Source organism: Bufo bufo, chromosome 1 (genome assembly GCF_905171765.1).
Source record: "Bufo bufo chromosome 1, aBufBuf1.1, whole genome shotgun sequence".
Classification (NCBI taxonomy): Eukaryota; Metazoa; Chordata; class Amphibia; order Anura; family Bufonidae; genus Bufo; species Bufo bufo.
Window position 1 is genome coordinate 709,399,212 of NC_053389.1, and position 20,918 is coordinate 709,420,129.

A 20,918-nucleotide genomic window follows, 5' to 3' on the forward strand; every position below is an offset into this window, starting at 1 on the left:
AGTGACTGTTACTGAGACGTGGTTCAAGGGGAGTAATGACTGGGATATATCAATACCAGGGTTCTCTCTATACAGGAAACACAGAGAAGGCAAGAAGGGTGGAGGGGTGGCCCTGTATGTGAAAGATAAAATCTAATTTTATACAAGTTAGCGAGAACAATTTAGAGTCAGTTTGGGTTACCTTGCAGCTTGATAATCATAAGATAACTTGTGTGGGTGTGATATATAGACCACCTAGCCAAGTCAAAGAATTAGATGATCTACTAGTTGAGGAAATAGCTAAAATGACATTGAAGGGGGAAGTTATCATTATGGGAGACTTCAATCTTCCTGATGTAAACGGGAAAATCAAAATAGCTAGCTAGTTCAGCCAGGAGAACAGATATTCTAAATTCCCTACTGGGATTATCTCTACAGAAAGTAGTTGAAAATTAGATTAGTGGTATATGAGTCCCTATCAAATTGGAACAGTTTCATTGGAGTCCAGGAGAAATGAGACTACTTAAAAGTGGCACTATTGAAGGCAACAGAAAATTGCATTAGACTTGTCAGTAAAAGCAAAAAAGGAAGAGACCACTGTGGTACTCAGAAGTTGCCAAAATCATTAAAAACAAAAAGATTGCATTTAGGAATTATTAAAAAAAAAAAAAAAAAACGAGGATGACAGGCAAATTTATAAGATTAGGCAGAGAGAGGCCAAACAAGTTATAAGAACTTCCAAAGCACAGGCAGAAGAGAAATTAGCTCAGTCAGGGAAAAAAAGGCGATCAGGCATTCTTCAGATACATAAATGAAAAAAGTAAACTAAAACAAGGAATTACCAAATTAAAAACAAAAGGAAGGTATATGGAAGAAGATGAAGAACTAGCTGACTGCCTCAATGAATACTTCTGCTCAGTTTTTACAAAGGAAAATTAAGGAAAAGGACCTCAGTTAGGAAAGAAGACTAATGAATCTTTTGATGCATGTGTCTTTACAGAGGAAGAGGTTCTAAGTCAGCTGTCTAAAATTAATACAAATAAGTCACAGGGGCCTGATGGGATACAGCCAAAGCTATTAAAAGAGCTCAGCGGTGAACTAGCAAAACCATTAACAGATTTATTTCACCAATCACTGGCAACAGGAGTCGTCCCAGAAGATTGGAAATTAGCAAATGTTGTGCCCATTCACAAAAAAGGTAGTAGGGAGGAATCGGGCAACTATAGGCCAGTAAGCCTGACATCAATAGTGGGGAAATTAATGGAAACCATACTTAAGGAGAGGATTGTGAAACATCTAAAATCCCATGTATTGAAAGATGAAAAATAGCATGGGTTTACTTCAGGGAGATCATGCCAAACTAATCTTATTGATTTTTTTGTTTGGGTGACTAAAATAATAGATGGAGGAGGTGCAGTAGACATTGCTTATCTAGACTTTAGTAAGGCTTTTGATACTGTCCCACATAGAAGGCTTATCAATAAATTGCAGTCATTGGGCTTGGACTCCCATATTGTTGAATGGATTAGGCAGTGGCTGAGGGACAGACAACAGACGGTTGTAGTCAATGGAGTATATTCAGACCATGGTCTTGTTACCAGTGGGGTACCTCAGGGATCTGTTCTGGGACCCGTATTGTTTAATATCTTTATCAGCGAAATTGCAGAAGGTCTCGATGGTAAAGTGTGTCTATTTGCGGATGACACAAAGATTTGTAACAGGGTTGATGTTCCTGGAGGGATACACCAAATGGAAAAGGATTTAGGAAAACTAGATGAATGGTCAAAAATCTGGCAACTAAAATGTAATGTTGATAAGTGCAAGATAATGCACCTGGGGCGTAAAAACCCAAGAGCTAAATATATAAAATCAGTGATACAGTCCTAACCTCAGTATCTGAGGAAAGGGATTTAGGGGTCATTATTTCAGAAGACTTAAAGGTAGGCAGACAATGTCATAGAGCAGCAGGAAATGCTAGCAGAATGCTTGGGTGTATAGGAAGAGGAATTACTAGTAGAAAGAGGGAGGTGCTCATGCCGCTCTACAGAGCACTAGTGAGACCTCATTTGGAGTATTGTGCTCAGTACTGGAGACCATATCTCCAGAAGGATATTGATACTTTGGAGAGAGTTCAGAGAAGAGCTACTAAACTGGTACATAGATTGCAGGATAAAACTTACCAGGAAAGATTAAAGGACCTTAACATGTATAGCTTGGAAGACAGACGAGACAGAGGGGATATGATAGAAACTTTTAAATACATAAAGGGAATCAACAAGGTAAAAGAGGAGAGAATATTTAAAAGAAGAAAAACTTCTACAAGAGGACATAGTTTTAAATTAGAGGGGCAAAGGTTTAAAAGTAATATCAGGAAGTATTACTTTACTGAGAGAGTAGTGGATGCATGGAATAGCCTTCCTGCAGAAGTGGTAGCTGCAAATACAGTGAAGGAGTTTAAGCATGCACGGGATGGGCATAAGGCCATCCTTCATATAAGATAGGGCCAGGGGCTATCCATAGTATTCAGTATATTGGGCAGACGAGATGGGCCAAATGGTTCTTATCTGCCGACACATTCTATTTTTCTATGTAACATACTATATGCTCCACATAGGCGCCAAATGTCCTTTTTCAACAAACTAACAAGATTGCTAAAACATAAAAGGGGACACTTGGTGATCTGTGGGGATTTCAATGCGGTACACGACTATCATTGGGACACTAACTCCCCTTCTACTTGGAGGTCTCATTCACTCGCAAAAACGTTATGTAAATGTCATTTGGAGAATCCTTCACGAATCCAAAAGGGGTTACACAGTCTTTTCTCCTACACATAAAATGTATTCGCGTATAGACCTTTTCCTGGTCTCTAGATCCCTTTTGCCCAGCTCGGTTTCGGCATCCGTAGACGCCATCACGTGGTCAGACCAGGTCACTATCACTTGAACCCAATCAGAAAAATTTGAGTCTAGTGCAACCCCTTAATGGAGAAATAATGAATCTCTCATGTCCCACGAAGTATACCGAGCAGAGCTTACTGGAGCACTACAGGAATACTTCACTTTATATACGTGAATAACCCAGCAACACTGTGGAATGCTCACAAGGCAGACATTAGAGGCATGGTTATCAGGATAGGAAGCCGCTTCAAAAGAGAGAAAAAGGATTCACAGATAATGTCTAAGATAAGACGTATCGACTATCGAGTCTACAATAAAAGATATTTCCCCTACATTAACTGACAAACTTCGATGGTTACAAACCCAACTAAATAAATGCCTACTACTCACCTATGAAAAATGCATGCGCTCCTAAAGAGTTCAATATTAGTCTACTTTCACACTAGCGTTTTGGCTTTCCGTTTGTGAGATCCGTTCAGGGCTCTAACAAGCGGTCCAAAAACGGATCAGTTTGCATTCTAATGCATTCTGAAAGGAAAAGGATCCGCTAAGAATGCATCAGTTTCGCCTCCATTCCGCTTTGGAGACTGGTTGCAGCGTTTTGCTGTCCGTCTAATGAAACTGAGCCAAACAGATCTGTCCTGGCACACAATGTAAGTCAATGGGGACAGATCCGTTTTCACTGACACAATCTGGCACAATAGAAAACGGATCCGTCCTCCATTGACTTTCAATGGTGTTCAAGATGAATCCGTCTTGGCTATGTTACAGATAATACAAACGGATCCGTTCTGAACGGATGCAGACGGTTGTATTATCTGAACGGATCCGCACAAAACGAGAGTGTGTGAAAGTAGCTTAACTCACAAGATAATAAAGCCAGTAAACTTCTTTCTCACAGATTGAAAACTAGAATGTACAAAACTAAAATTCATTTCCTGTCAAAAGACCAGTCAGATACAAAAAATATACGACCCCAAAGGCATAGCCAATAAATTTAGAGAACACTCCTCCTCCTTATATAATCTAGCTACATCTCTTGACCCAATCACTATCCCAACGAGATATCAATATGTTTTTAGAATCTCTATCCCTGCACGCCTGTCGGAGAATCATTTAAATCTCCTAGAAGCCCCCTTCTCTATTGAAGAAATTCAGACCACCATAAAGTCACTTCCACCCCAAAAGGCCCCATGCCCTGAAGGCCTGTCCACCCAGTACTATAAAACATTCATGAGAGAGTTACTTCCTCATTTATGCAACTGCTCGTATACACGGCTCTCTCCCTAAAGAAATGTTATCTGCCACAATAGTGACCCTTCCAAAACCAGGAAAAGATCCCGTTTCTCCCCAAAACTTCCGCCCTATATCGTTCTTAAATAATGACACTAAACTTTATGCTAGACTTCTGGCTAACAGACTAACCTCCATGATTCCACACTTGATAGCCATCGACCAGGTTGGTTTTGTACATGGAAGGCAGGCATTTGATAACACGACGGATACTAAACTTTTTAGATTTCATAGATAAGAAACATATCCCTACAGCCTTGGTTGTTTGGATGCAGAAAAGGCCTTTGATCGAGTCAACTGGTCCTTCGCTTTTTCAGTGTTAACTAAGATGGGCTTCGGCACAAATACCATCTCTGCAATCAAGGCGTTCTATTCTAGGCCTACTGCCCGGGTTTTTGTCTGAGGAGTTCGACATTACGAACGGAACTAGACAGGGATGCCCACTATCCCCCGTTATTTTCATACTTCCCATAGAACGTCTAGCACACGCGATTAGACAATGCCAGGATATTTGAAGCGTAGACATAGGTGGTAGAGATCATTGCATATCTTTATATGCTGATGACATCATTTTATCCTTAACCGAGCCCTCCCAATCATTATCATCAGCATAAAAATTATAGAAGATTTCGGCAAACTTTCCTATTATAAACTCATCTTAGATAAATCGCAAATTCTCCGCCTACATATCTCAGAAATAGGCCAATGAAATATGAAGCTTAAATTCCCTTTAGGCCTCATGCACACGACAGTTGTGTGCATCCGTGTCCGTTGTTCCGTTTTCCGTGATTTTCTACGGACCCATTGACTTTCAATGGGTCCGTTGAAAACTCGGAAAATGCACCGTTGTTCATCCGCGTCCGTGATCCGTGTTTCCTGTCCGTCAAAAAAATATGACCTATCCTATTTTTTTTTGACGGACAACGGTTCGCGGACCCATTCAAGTCAATGGGTCCGTGAAAAAAGACGGATGCACACAGTCAATGGGTCCGTGAAAAAAGACGGATGCACACAAGATTGTCATCCGCGTCCGTGGGCTACTTTCGCAAAGAAGGATCCGTCTGCATAGAGCCTTTTCAGATCTGAGTTTTCACATTGTGAAAACTCAGATCCGACAGTATATTCTAACACAGAGGCGTTCCCATGGTGATGGGGACGCTTCAAGAATATACTAAGAACTGTAGACATAACTGCCCCCTGCTGCCTGGCAGCACCCGATCTCTTACAGGGGGCTGTGATCCGCACAATTAACCCCTCAGGTGCAGCACCTGAGGGGTTAATTGTGCATATCATAGCCCCCTGTAAGAGATCGGGTGCTGCTAGGCAGCAGGGGGCAGACCCCCCTCCCCCCCCCAGTATTAAATTCATTGGTGGCCAGTGCGGCCCCCCTCCCTCGTATTAAATTCATTGGTGGCCAGTGCGGACTCCCCTCTTCACCCGGAAAGTTCCGATCGGAGTCCCAGTTTAAATCGCTGGGGCTCCTATCGGTTACCATGGAAACCAGGACCCTACTGCAGTCCTGGCTGCCATGGTTACTTAGCAATTTTAGAAGCATTATACTTACCTGCGCTGTCTGTGACCGGCCGGGCGCTCCTCCTACTGGTAAGTGACAGGTCTGTGCGGCGCATTGCTTATAGCACAGACCTGCCAGGCAGCAGGGGGCAGTCATGTACACAGTTCTTAGTATATTCTAACTTGAAGCGTCCCCATCAATATGGGAACGCCTCTGTGTTAGAATATACTGTCGGATCTGAGTTTTCTCAAATCCGATGGTATATTCTAACATAGGCGTTTCCATGGTGATGGGGACACTTCAAGTTAAAATATACCATCGGATTGGAGAAAACTCAGATCCGATGGTATATTAATAGGGACTCCTGACTTTACATTGAAAGTCAATGGGGGACGGATCCGTTTGCAATTGCAGCATATTGTGTCAACGTCAAACGGATCCGTCCCCATTGACTTGCATTGTAAGTCAGGACGGATCCGTTTGGCTCCGCACAGCCAGGCGGACACCAAAATGACTTTTTCCTTCATGTCCGTGGATCCTCCATAAAACACAGCAAAAAAAAAAAAAAAAAACGGTCGTGTGCATGAGGCCTTAGATTGGCAAGAACACAAGATCAAATATTTAGGCACATATGTTACCACAAAGATACGTTCCCTCTATTACCAACTATGCCCGCTGTTGGCGTCTTTGGATGTGGAAATGGATAATTTAACCAAGGGCGAATTTCATGGGTTGGACGGGATGCATCATATAAGATGCTTATTGTTATATGTGTTTAGAACTCGCCTGATTGCTTTACTTTGCTCCTTTTTCCAGAAAGCTCATTCAGCTCTAACTAGTTTTGTTTGGCAAAAGAAGAAGCCTCGCATAGCATTCAATATTTTAACAAGGGAGAGGAAGTCTGGTGGTTTAGGCCTCCCTAATGTCAAACATTATTATCTCGCTGGGGGACAGGTTCCACCATATATCCTTGGGTGTCCATCGAATCTTTGTGTCCCTCTCATAATTTAAAAACCCTAACCCCCTCCTTTAGAGTACCCAGAGATATTCTATATATCAGTCTCATTAGAGAACTGGAAAGATTATCACACATTAGGTTCCTTTGAAACCGGGTCAATATCGCAGTGGATTCCCCTGTAATCTTTGGAGTTGTGTCTAGATCTAAAAATATGGAGAAATAAAGGGATGACCATGACCTCCGATTTATTTAGAGAAGGCCAATTACAATCTTTTGACCAAATCCATCAGGTGTATGATATTCCCCACTGCGAATTCTATAAATATCTTCGTATTAGGCACTTATCTTCTGATGACCCGTTCAGAATAAAGGCGGACACTCAAATGTTTAGGTCCTGGTCTCAACCGACCATAACCAAACGTGGCATTAAACCCTACTATACCTCTATAGGAAAAAAGGATGGATTTATAAAATCCACTCCATTCAAATCCTGGGAATCTGAACTTGGCCAATCATGTGATAATGCCCAATGGTCACAGGCCCTCTTTCGCTACTAAAGGTTTTAAATGCGTACTTCACTATGAATCATATATGAAAACAAACTTGCGGTGGTATTACACTCCGGAACGTATTAGCAAAATATTCCCCGGATCTTCACACCTCTGCTGGAGGGGCTGCGGTCATAAAGGCACGCTGACACATATCCTATGGAAATGTCCACTTCTTACAAATATTTGGAATCATATCTTCACAATAATTTCCAATATAACTAACTCCTCAGTAATACAATCTCCACAGTTAGCTCTGTTGCTTATTGGTATAGATAATATCACACCTCCTTCTGGCAATCACAATTACTATAGCTAAATACTGGAAATCAGAGGTGATTCCTACAATAAGAGAGATAGTCGCAAAAGTAGACAAAACCTACTCTTACGAGAAGATCCTCTCCTTCAATTGTACACCCTCCCTAAATTTTAAAGAGGTTCAGAGCTGAACCCGGACAAACCTCCATTTTCACACAGGCAGGCCCCCTGACTTAAGCATCGGAGCAGTTCATGCTCTGATGCTCTCCTTTGCGCTGCGCTAAATCGCGCAGGGCAAAGGCTCTATTGTTCACAGTAACACATTGCCAGGTGAAGGTTTCCGCCCGGCAGTGTGTTCGGTGACATCACCGGCTCTGATGGGCAGGCTTTAGCACTGCCCTAGTCGTTTTACTGGCTAGAGCAGCGCTAACGCCCGCCCATCAGTGTCGGTGACGTCACCAGGCTTCCTGAGCAGCCGGAAGAATAGGCTTCAGTTCTCCTGCAAGGGACCCAGTATGTCACAGAGTCTAAGAAAACAGTAACTTCCAGCAAAGAATTTCCTATAAAAAAAATGGGGCTTCAGAAAAATGTGGAAAAGGTAGGACATGGATGTACAGTTGCAAGAAAAAGTATGTAAACCCTTTGGAAGGATATGGATTTCTGCTCAAATTGGTCATAAATGTGATCTGATCTTCATCTAAGTCACAACAATAGACAATCACAGTCTGCTTAAACTAATAACACACAAAGAATTAAATGTTACCATGTTTTTATTGAACACACCATGTAAACATTTACAGTGCAGGTGGAAAAAGTATGTGACCCCCTAGACTAATGACATCTCCAAAAGCTAATTGGAGTGAGGTGTCAGCCATTTGGAGTTCAATCAATGAGATGAGATTGGAGGTGTTGGTTAGAGCTGCCCTGCCCTATAAAAAAAAAAAAAAAACACACCAGTTCTGGGTTTGCTTTTTACAAGAAGCATTGCTTGATGTGAATGATGCCTTGCACAAAAGAGCTCTCAGAAGACCTACGATTAAGAATTGTTGACTTGCATAAAGCTGGAAAGGGTTATAAAAGTATCTCCAAAAGCCTTGCTTTTCATCAGTCCACGGTAAGACAAATTGTTTATAAATGGAGAAAGTTCAGCACTGCTGCTACTCTCCCTAGGAGTGTCCGTCCTGTAAAGATGACTGCAAGAGCACAGCGCAGACTGCTCAGTGAGGTGAAGAAGAATCCTAGAGTGTCAGCTAAAGACTTACAAAAGTCTCTGGCATATGCTAACATCTCTGTTAGCGAATCTACGATACGTAAAACAAGAATGGATTTCATGGGAGGATACCACAGAGGAAGCCACTGCTGTCCAAAAAAAACATTGCTGCACGTTTACAGTTTGCACAAGAGCACCTGGATGTTCCACAGCAGTACTGGCAAAATATTCTGTGGACAGATGAAACCAAAGTTGAGTTGTTTGGAAGAAACACACAACACTATGTGTGGAGAAAAAGAGGCATAGCACACCAACATCAAAACCTCATCCCAACTGTGAAGTATGGTGGTGGGGGCATCATAGTTTGGGGCTGCTTTGCTGCGTCAGGGCCTGGATGGATTGCTATCATCGAAGGAAAAATGAATTCCAAAGTTTATCAAGACATTTTGCAGGAGAACTTAAGGCCATCTGTCCACCAGCTGAAGCTCAACAGAAGATAGGTGTTGCAACAGGACAACGACCCAAAGCATAGAAGTAAATCAACAACAGAATGGCTTAAACAGAAGAAAATACGCCTTCTGGAGTGGCCCAGAGTCCTGACCTCAACCCGATTAAGATGCTGTGGCATGACCTCAAGAAAGCCATTCACACCAGACATCCCAAGAATATTGCTGAACTGAAACAGTTCTGTAAAGAGGAATGGTAAAGAATTACTCCTGACCGTTGTGCACGTCTGATCTGCAACTACCGGAAACGTTCGGTTGAAATTATTGCTGCCAAAGTAGGTTCAACCAGTTATTAAATACAAGGGTTCACATACATTTTCCACCTGCACTGTGAATGTTTACATGGTGTGTTCAATAAAAACATGGTAACATTTAATTCTTTGTGTGTTATTCGTTTAAGCAGACTGTGATTGTCTATTGCTGTGACTTAGATGAAGATCAGATCACATTTTATGACCAATTTGTGCAGAAATCCATATCATTCCAAAGGGTTTGCATACTTTTTCTTGCAACTGTATGTTATATGTATGTCTGTCTTGTACTAATGGAACAAAGTCCTTAATCCCGGACAACCCCTTTAACAAGATGTTGCAGAGATGGGAAGAATACAGCGCAGACTATGTACTATCCGACACCCATAATAGACAAGATTCTCCTACCTGTTTTATTGACACTTAAAGGGGTTCTGCACTTTGTTTAAACTGATGATCTATCATCTGGATAGATCATCAGCATCTGATCGGCAGGGGTCCAACACCCGGGACCCCCGCCGATCAGCTGTTTGAGAAGGCAGCGGCGCTCCAGCAGCGCCGTGGCCTTCTCACTGTTTACCGCAGGCCCAGTGATGTCACGACTTGTATCAACTGGCCTGGACGGAGCCAAGCTCCATTCAAGGGAACGGAGCTTAGCTGCGCCAAGGCCAGTGATGCTAGTCGTGACGTCACTGGGCCTGCGGTAAACAGTGAGAAGGCTGCGGCGCTGCTGGAGCGCCGCGGCCTTCTCAAACAGCTGATCGGCAGGGGTCCCGGGTGTCGGACCCCCGCCGATCAGATGCTGATATATCCAGAGGATAGATCATCAGTTTAAACAAAGTGCAGAACCCCTTTAAAGGCATTAAAAACAGTTGCTACCTATACCTGCACGGCCTGGCAGACGTACACCTGACCTATTTTATTTTGTTTGTGTATTTCATTTATTCTCCTTGTTACAGTGATGCGAGGATGCTCGCTGATCTTTTTGCAACCGTGAAAGATATATGACTTGGTTAGATATATGTCACGGCACGATGTTCTGTATCTGCTTATTTGTAAACTTGCACATTATTGGATTATAATCATATGCTAACCGAGTGAACATTGCAAACTTGTAAGATTTAATTGTAACATGTCATCCCTGATTGAATATCCTTGTATTACTGTGAAATTTCAAACCAATAAAAACTAATGATTCATTAACAGAAGGTATGCCATGCTCTGGGAAGCATGGCCAACTAAAATATACAAATAGCTCCCTTTTTTTTTGGATTGTGATAGGTACTCTTTAAAGGGCATCTATTAGCAGGATCAACCCTAATAAACCAGCCATATAGCCTGGTAGGGATGACCCTGCTGATTAAAACCATACCTTTCTTCCATCCCCCAATCCACTGATGCATTTAAGAGAAATAGGTGGTTTATATGCAAATTAGGGCTTAAGTGCACCAAGGGCAGGCCCTAGCCCCTTGGTGCTCCTTAGCTCTGCTTCCCTGGACACTCCCCCCTCCACTTTGTTAACGGGGCCAGGAATCCAGGTGGAGGGGTTAGTGTCTTGGGAAGCAAACTAAGGAGCACAAAGTTGCTAGGGCCTGTCCCCAGTGTACTTGATTTTTATACTGATGACCTATCCTCTGGGTCTGACACCCGGGACCCCCGCGGATAAGCTGTTTCCGAAGGCACCGTGGCCTTCTCTCAGCTTTCCCTAGACCGAGTGACGACGTGCTCATCATTCATGTAGCCTAGGAGCAGCTCAGCCCCATAAAGTGAATGGGTCTGAGCTGTGAAACCAAGGACAGACGCTATACAATGTACGACCCTGTAGTTGGTAAGCTGTGAAAATGGCGCTCACAGGTGCATCATTGCCTTATCAAAACAGCTGATCGGCGGGTGTCTTGTGTGTCAGACCCCCACCGTTCAGACACTGATGATACTGATGACCTATCCTGGGGATAGGTACATTGGTATAAAAATTAGGGATCGACCGATATAGATTTTTTAGAGCCGATACCGATAATATGTGAACTTTCAGGCCGATAGGTGATAATTTATACCGATATTCCATGAATTTTCATTTTAGAAAAAAAATAAAAAATTCCTACACAAATCTGCTGAAAATGAATGTTTATTGTTAACGTGTAGTTTGTTTTTTGTAAATCTTTTTCATTTATACTTAATATTTTAGTGTTTTTTGTTACTAACTTTTCTCCCCCTTAGGGACTAGAACGCTTGTCCTATTCACCCTGATAGAGCTCTATCAGGGTGAACAGGACCTCACACTGTCCCTGCTGCCCTGTGCACACAGCAGCATGGAGCTTACCATGGCAGCCAGGGCTTCAATAGCGTCCTGGCTGCCATGGTAACCGATCAGAGCCCCAGGATTACACTGCTGGGGCTCCGATGGGAACTGCCACTGAGGAGGAGGGGAGAGGGGACCCTGTGGCCACTGCCACAAATGATTAATATTGGGGGGGCGCACTGCGCCACCAATGTTTTTGAAACTGAGGTGGGGGAGGGGGCGCACTGCGCCACCAATGATTAATACTGGGGGGCTTGGGTGGGGGCACCACCAATGTTTTTAATACTGGGGTTTGGGGGGGGGGGGGGCCCACTGCACCACCAATGAAGATAACTCTCATTAACTAAAATACAGGAGGAGGGAGCTGGCTGCAGAATCACATAGCCGGCTCCCGACCTCTGAGCGTTAGCTGCGATCCGTGGCAGTTAACCGCTCAGATGCAGCACCTGAGTGGTTAACTACTGCAAATCGCATCTACTTGTCATAGAGGTCGGGAGCCGGCTATGTGATTCTGCAGCCAGCTCCCGCCTCCTGTATATGAATTAATGAGAGTTATCTTCATTGGTGGCGCAGTGGCCACAGCCCCTCCCCTTGTCCTCCTTCCTCTCATTGGTGGCGGCAGCACAGGGGGAGGGAGACACTGCTTCCTTCTCCCATGTGCTGCTGAGGGAACACGGAGGGCGCTAACAGCAGCGCGATCCTTGTTCCCGATTCCTTATCGGAATATCGGCAAAATAGATGCCGATAACTTTCAAAATCCTGAATATCGGCAAAACCGATAATCGGTCGATCCCTAATAAAAACTTGCATATTTGTAAAAAGACTTCTTTCTCATTGGTGCTGCAACGGATCAGACGAAGAAAGGTATGGTTTTAATCAGCACGGACACCCCTACCAGGCTAGTTTAATAAGCTTGATCCTGCTGACAGATGGCTTTTAATACATTTTGGCACCAATCAATGGAACAACTGTATTATGGCGTAACGTAACTATAAATGTCGGCCTCTGTGCGGTCAATGAATGGACAGAAAACGGTTTTCTGCAATGGTAACCAATCTAGACAGACAATCATGTATGACCTAAATACCGAAGCAGCGCCAATGTCTCTCCTGTCCTGAGTGCTCGGTAAAACTTCAGTGTAGGTAAAATGTATCTGCAGGGATGCCAAATGTATTCAGCTCACAGAGATGGCACCAGTTTCAGTCCAAAGGTGAGCATGTCCTCTGAAAATCAGGGTGGATAAAAATCTATGATTTAAAAATCGGATTTTTTTTAATTTAAAATCGGATTATTTTTTTTATATAAAATGCTTTTTAAGGAAAATATATTACCATCCAAAAGGTTATTCCATCCTGAAATAAAGATTTGTTTTTTAATTATGTAGATAAAGGCTGTATATGTTTAATTTCTTTGGTAAATAAATTCCATTAATCCATTCACAATGGGAGGGAAGAAATGCAAATGAGCTCTTAACAAGCTCTGCCTCTAATGCCACCAGATGTAAGGCAGCTATCCTATAAGTCAATATTCAGCTCTTAAAATAAGCCTTGAGACATGACTTGGATATTAAATAAGCCAGCACCTCATCTGCAGACAGATGTTTCGGGATGATTGCCCCTCATCAGTGCAGAGCAGAGTACTGGCTTAACTGGGTAGGAGGCCTGTGTCCGAAACAGCTGTCTGCAGATGAGGTGCTGGCTTATTTAATATCCAAGTCATGTCTCAAGGCTTATTTTAAGAGCTGAATATTGACTTATAGGATAGCTGCCTTACATCTGGTGGCATTAGAGGCAGAGCTTGTTAAGAGCTCATTTGCATTTCTTCCCTCCCAGAATTCCAGAGGAGCATGTATGGCCTATAAGTCTCCTCACACTGATTAAGGTGCTCTCTCCCTAAGGAGAGTTAGTTTCCCCCTTTGTCCATTCACAATGTCATGCTCTTCCAGAGGTTTTTGTAAGATTATTGGGCAGTTTCTCTGCCTACAAGATATCACAGATGCTTGGTTTTTTTGCAGTTCTCAAAACTGAATTGGACTCAGCAGAGATCACATGCCTCTTCTTCACAGCAAAAATGTTATAACATGAACACAGTTGAGAAAAAGACCTTAATCGTAACTTCTACAAACCTATGAATACAGAATCAACCTAATCAAACTAATATGAAAAGTTGTTATTCAAAAAATCTTCATCTACTTGCATATTACAAGTTATACCAGCAAGAATTAGTGTTTATGTAGAAAACTATCATTTAAATCCAGCCTTACTGACTAGTGATTTAAATCAAATCCACCCTGTCTGAAATCCATGGCAATCGGCAAAATTAGGTGTTATTCACTTTAAAAAATGCAACTAGATTTAAATAAAAAAAAAAATATTAAAGACACAAATCCAATATGAAGGAAGAGACATTTTTGCTACCTACCTGCCATTGTTAATATACCCAGATGGGCATTCGTCTATGCATTCACCATTGTGTATAATAAAGGGGTTCGTTCCAGTATACAAGGTGTGCACATTGACACAGTCTTCCAAGGAGATACAGCGCCATCCCTCAAAGCTGTAGGTGTTCTCAGGGCAGCTTGGGACACATCTGCCCTCGTAGTAGAAATGCTGGCAGGCCACGCAAGCGCTGTCGTTGTTTGGAGTGGTGCAGCTTCCCAGGCATTCGGGGTGGCAGCACTCATTCTGGTCCGAGCACGCTAGCTTCCCGCACTCGCTGGGGCACACTGCAAAACAAGAGCCAAAGAACAGATCAGAGAAGAGCCACACGTTTTTCCCCAAAAAGGTTTTATTTTATTTTTTTAACATTTTTATTTTACACATTTTATATTATATTTATATTACATTTTATATTTTGTGACTAAAGCAATGACCATTACAGACATTAACTTTCATTAGACCATCTGGATCATATATCAATACACTCTACATTAAAAACAGAAATGTGTACAATATACACAGCCGCCTTAAGCCTAACCTATGTCTAGCCTATCACTGACTTCATTATGAACTCCATCATACCACCTTAAATTCTCCAAGTCTTCTTCACTACAGTGCAGTGAATGATGCAGAGTATTTAAGGTGGTATGACATACAGGTGGGATTCATACAAGACGACGCTACTAACTATAGGAGACGTTCCCAAGACAGAGGTCCTATCTGGATCATATTTGGTGAAGAAAATGGGTTCAAGCCCTAAAAAATAGGCTGTACTGAAATGCATTTTGCATCTCCAATGTAAAGCTGGTCATACACATTAGATGTGTATAGGCTGACCAACCAATGTACATGGGAGTCTTCCAACTCTCCATTGGGAGAGATAAAGATTGGGCAGATGGTTCTCAACATGGCCGATTTATTTATTTTGTTTGGTCTCAGGGGAGATAAGCTGCTACCAGAGTCTTCTGTCAGTGGCTCGCCCCCTCTTCCAGGGTCAGAATGCATGCTTGGCCATGGCTTGTGTATGGGGATACGGTAGAGAACAAGCATAATGTGTATGGCCAGCATAGGTCACAAGTTGTTTTTGACTCTTCAAACAGGTTTGCTTGTGACTTTTAATCTGACTATACTGAGCGTTTATTTCAATGGGCTCATCTGCCGTAGGAGAAAATGATCAGGCATGTTGAAACCCAGCATGCCCAATCACAATTGCCTCAGGGCACCTGTTGTAGAAAGACCATTTAGACCCCCATACACAAGACTGTCAATCAATCTCACCAATAAGCAGAGGTATCTCCGCTTTGGGCATGGTTCCCACCATGGCATTTGCTGGGCCGTTTTCAGTAGATCTGACCATCAAACGCAGATGACCTCCGTTTATTTTCTTTATACAGAGGAGGGATGATGAAGATTGCAGCTTTAACGCCCTGTATGAGGAAAGGCCACCGTCACACGGCTTTACCATGGCCTCTCCAGTACACTTGCTTTTTCACTTGCATATGGTCACTAAGCAGCGGGAATGGAAAATCTACAGATTAACACAGATCTACACATGGTTTGCGTGACCAGCGAAGCACATACTTCCTGTAGGCAAAAGTAATCATACCTAATGAAGGACATATGAGACCACGGAACTGCGAGGCGCTGCTGGGCCCCCATTGTATATGTAAATCGGCCAGGTGTACAGTGACCAATAGCGTACTGGGGTCTGCCGACTCCCATTCAGAAGAGCTAAGAGGCACCAGTCTTACAGCAGCAATATGGAGGTTTAGGCTGCCTGCACAGAAAAGTGAATGAGATATGACAAATCTCCTGATCATTTTGCTTTTTCCTTCCGTGCGGAAATTAACCTGCTGTGCGGATTTAGAAATCTGCAGCATGTAAATTGTTTGTGCGGACCTATTGTACAGATTTCACCCTTTTCAATGGAAAAAAATAATAATAATAATTAAAAAAAAAAAAACAACAACACAAAACAAATAAAAAAACACAGATAAAGCAAGAGGTTTTTGGTGCGGAAACGCACAGAAATCCATACACAACACACATTAAAAGTTTGTTTGGAAAGCTGCCCTTTTTTGCGGTTTTCCTGGGCAGATTTGCGTGCGAAAAAACAGCAGCATAAGGCTACATTCACACCAACGTTGTGTTTTGCGGTCTGCAAACTGAGGATCCAGCAAAAAAAAAAAAAAAGGATGACGTCCGTATGGCGTTTTTTTTTTTTTGCGGATCCATTGTAACAATGCCTATCCTTGTCTACAAATGGGAAGTTTCATCTACACGCTGCAGACAAAATTCCACAATGGAAAGTGACGTGTGGAACAGATTATCCATCTGTCAATCTGTGTCCAATCAGCAGCATGACGTCTCCACCAGAACCTGTACAGTGGACCGAGCAGGACGCAGAAGTCTCCATACAGCTCAGCTCCTGCTCACTTGAATAAGGGCTGCGCTGCAGTAGCCCACCGCGGTCATTACACAGTGGACGGAGCCCTCTGCTTCCAATTCTGTCCATTGTATAGTTTCTGGTGCAGACGGCTGCCTGAGGTGCCGGGGGTCGGTCCCTCACCAATCTGATACTGAGGACCTATCCCGAGAATAGGGTCCCAGAAAATCCCTTTAGGTTTTTGGTAGCCAAGAGGGCTGTAAAGAGGATCGCCCTTGTTTCCTAACATGTCTTTAAGTACGTAAATACTATCATCACTTACAGAATAACAATTCTGCAGCATTTTTTCTTAGGACTTTGGTTATTCCTCCAAAAAAATGTGTTAAGAAATTGACGACTGGGTGTTACCAGTTGCCTCTGACGCTGTCTAATCAGTTTTAGGGCTCATGCACACAAACAACTTTTCCACATCCGACCTGCATTTTTTGTGGATCGGAGGCAGACCCACTCACTTCAATGGTGGACAGCACACATGTCCGTTCCGTGGCACCTGCAAAAAAAACTGAACATGTCCTATTCTTGTCCGTTTTGCTGACTGCAAAACAGGTTACAGTCATTTGCATGAGCCCCTGGACTGCAGGGACACACCCCGGGAGGCATGGGAGCACTCAGCTGTCTTTATTCATAAATATTCAGGAGGAATAACTGAGGAACAGCACAATGCAGTTATACGAGAAGATGCTCCAGAACTATTAGTTCGTGGGGAAGTATTTCCTCAGACACGTCAGGAGAGGTGACAGGTCCTCTAAGTGAAGAGCAAGCAGCTTTTCAGAGACAAATCTATTTATTCCTCCAGGCTCAAGAGGCTGACTTGGGCATAATGGACATAAAACAAAAAGTCCCCAAACCAGGCACCATGTGCCTCCCACTAGCGTCTCGTACAGAGCAGCTTCTGTTCCACCACGTGTCTGACACGGACACATAAATGGACATACAATGCTCCGTGCTAAGATTTGTACTCTAGTGTATTGTATATCCGCAATGACGTATCCACATCCAGGACAAGGTCTTGTAACATGAGGGTCATCCAAACACGACTGACCTCTCCACCACTGTCCGATGCCGGAATCAAAGGACAATTCAGCCATTCAATTTTTCTAAAAGGCTCATTACAGCGGTCAATTATCCTTACAGTCTGAGAGTCTCCGAATGATTGGAACCCTAGATGTTTAGTATGAAGGAAAGGACAAATGGTCAACCTCTTGGCAGTGATCTTATCAGTCATGCCACTGGAAAAATCATCATTACTGGTGTTTCGATCACTAATACCAGCGTGGCTTTCAGTGACATTTGCCTACACATAAGACAATATCATTATTGCTGCCCCCATGCTCCTTACTGGCTGTGAGGATTGTACCGAAGGAAATGACCATCAGATTTTCCAAATCGCTTATTGGTGTTTTTTTAGACTTTGTGGCTAAAAGTGGTTGTCGGAGTCCTTTTTTAATGTTCTAAATTGCTGGGAACTTCTCTTCCTGAGGTCCACCCGATCCAGCACTGCCGCCTTGAAGTACTGTTTTGGCTAATGTGATGATGTCCTGGGTACCACTGCAGTCAATCACTATTAACTAAGGGCTCAAGCACACGGCCGTAGCCATATTGCGGCCCACTTATGGCAGGTCCGCAATACACGGGCACCGGCTGTGTGCCTCCCCCATCACGGACCCATTTACTTCAATGGGTTCGCAATCCGGGAGATGCGGGACGGAGGCACGGATCGGAAGCCCACGGAAGCACTACGGAGTGATGTACGTGACTCCGCACAGCAGAAAAGTAGTGCATGCACTATTTTGCGGTGCGGACCCCATTCAAGTGAATGGGTCTGCGATCCATATGCGGCTGCCCAGCGGTCGGTGCCAGTGCATTGCGGACAGCAATTTACTGTACGCAGCACGGGCTCGGCCAGCACACGGTCGTGTGCATGAGCCCTAACACTCACCTTTCTCTGCAACCTGGCCTCCAGTTTCAACATGGACATGTTTTTCGAAACATCAGTGGAGGCCCAGCTCACGGAGATCAGTGGGCGCCATGAAAGGCAGCTGGATGGGAGCAGCACGGGATTGGTAAGGTACCATGCCTCTTTCACACTGTGGCTGATTTGCCAAGGGAAACCTGGGCACATTTGTATGATGGATGCTACAGTGTGGGTCCTATAGGCAGCCATGTTAAAACAAAAAAAAACTGATACCGTGCAGTATAGAGTTTTTTTTAATTGAATCTCTCTTCATGGAATAGCGCATGCTGCAGTGCTAATCCATGCAGGAGAAAAATATAGAAACCCTGACAAATGCCCACCCCAAAAGAAAACTTCTCCCCCCCTCGTCGTATGCCCCAAGTTGCAAATGGTCATGCAGAGTCTTCAAGAAAGGATTACCAGGATCTTCATTCTGGCCAATGAGGGGCGGTGCGGAGCGAAAGTCTGCCCTCAATGACACCCAGCTACCCCAAGAGGGTACATGGAAAGTGGTTTTCAGCTTTACGGAATAGCGGTCATCCAAATAATGGTTGGTGACAACTATTGGCAGACCCCATACATACCTACTATTACAACAAAGGGGCATATGAGGCTGCCATATCCACCTGGTATTCCTCATCTCCTGGCAGGACACCACATGGTCAGCCGACTCCAGCGATGTTCTCACATAACTGGTGGATGGCCAAGAGTCTCATCATCTGTGGCCTCTTGTACCATATTGCCACGAAAAGATCATTATTCTTGGGAGTGTCAACCAGAATATAAAGCATCCAAGCACACTGGGATCAAACAATGCATTCATCCATGCGTCCGTGGTGTGAAGACGTAACGCCGCCCCTGTTTGTATATACCTTATAAGTGTAAAAGTCCCACTGGCCGTCTATGACTAACGAGTGAGGAATTGAGGGCACTGAATATTCTATATTTATAACTCATCCTGACTGTGCTTATGGCCTATTTCCACTCCTGCTTACTGTACACAGAGCTATTTGAGGCATTGTGCGCTGCCTGAACAGCGTGGATGGATTTCCTAACAAGGCAGGTCTGTGTCCCACAGGAACAAACATCAAGCTGTCTGGTGTGGAGAGAGAGGGCCAAAACCAGAAGGGAGAGGCCCCCTGCCCTGCCGTTTGGGCAGTTATTCTGAAAACTGGTGTTGGTTACAAGTTTTGGGCATTTACATGCCTAGCTGGCGCAAGACGTGTGTCAGTGCTGCTGACAGTGGGCAAGCTCCTGGTTGCACAGGGAGGGGACACCCCGCAGAATTTCACATCTAAAAGGTTCCCACAGAACTGAAACAACTCTGCATTCCCAGGATATGGAATCATTGCAAACCCGGAAAAAACAATACGATTTACAAGTGACCTAAAATACAATGTCAGCATACATCATACACTTGACCGAGGGCTGATACACACGACCGTATCCGTTTTGCGGTCCACAAATTGCAGATTTGCAAAACACAGATCCCAGCCATATGCTTGCCACCATTTTTGTTCAAAGTCCTCTAGAAATGTCCTATACTTTTCCACAAAACAGACAAGAATAGGACACGTTCTATTTTTTTTTAATATCTTTTGTGGCCCCATTAAAGTGAAAGGGTCTGCATCCTGCGGACCGAACATACGGTTGTAGGCATTGTGGCTTCTACAGTCTCTCCAGCTGCCCCACACTAGGCAGGAGGCCTTACCGTCACGTATCATTTAGAAGGCCAATTGTCTTTAGCGGTCTGTTAGGGTTAATCATCATTGCCACAACCTGTGTACAATAACGCGGCCATGAAGATGGACCTCACTGTGCAGGATGGAGCAACACATGGAGAGGACAAGTCCACTTTAATGGTAACTGCTCGAAATGCATCAAGATCTGGTCAACATTTCCTAAAAGGTTCTACCTGGCAAGTTAACAAAGGCAATCGGAGCCGTACAGAAATAATTGGGATGGGTGTGCCGCCTGTTAAAACAATGACTCAAGATGTTTTTAAGGCTTCATTTCATACTCGTAGGGTCATCTGAGGAAGCAGACAGGGAAACTGAGGGAGACATCAACACAAGAACGACCGAATGACAGGGAAATCAAGACTGAACAGTGACTTATTCTGCAGCCGTCCCTAGAAATGGCAGGAATTTGAGCCAAACTCTCAGTAGGTAGTGAGTTGGTCACCAGTGATCCAGGAGAACGCACAAACCATATAAGCTGCTGGGGCAAAACCAGGAAATTCTGCTAGAAAGCGCCTGACGCTAGAAGGCTGCATTTTCTGGAGTATAGACAAACATAAAAAATAAGGAGGTGGCAATGGTAAAGTGTGGTAGGCACACGCAGATTGTGGAGGGCTGAGCAGACG

General features: G+C 43.7%; 1 protein-coding gene across 2 annotated transcripts in view; it reads right to left on the bottom strand.

The window, feature by feature from the left end:
• The window catches only part of IGF1R (insulin like growth factor 1 receptor), a 195,769-nt gene that overhangs the window by 65,169 nt on the left and 109,682 nt on the right, over nucleotides 1-20,918 (bottom strand). For both annotated transcript variants that reach the window (XM_040414218.1, XM_040414219.1), the window contains exon 3: nucleotides 14,137-14,440. In XM_040414218.1, the coding sequence (XP_040270152.1) occupies nucleotides 14,137-14,440 (304 nt within the window). The remainder of the gene's footprint in view (nucleotides 1-14,136; nucleotides 14,441-20,918) is intronic.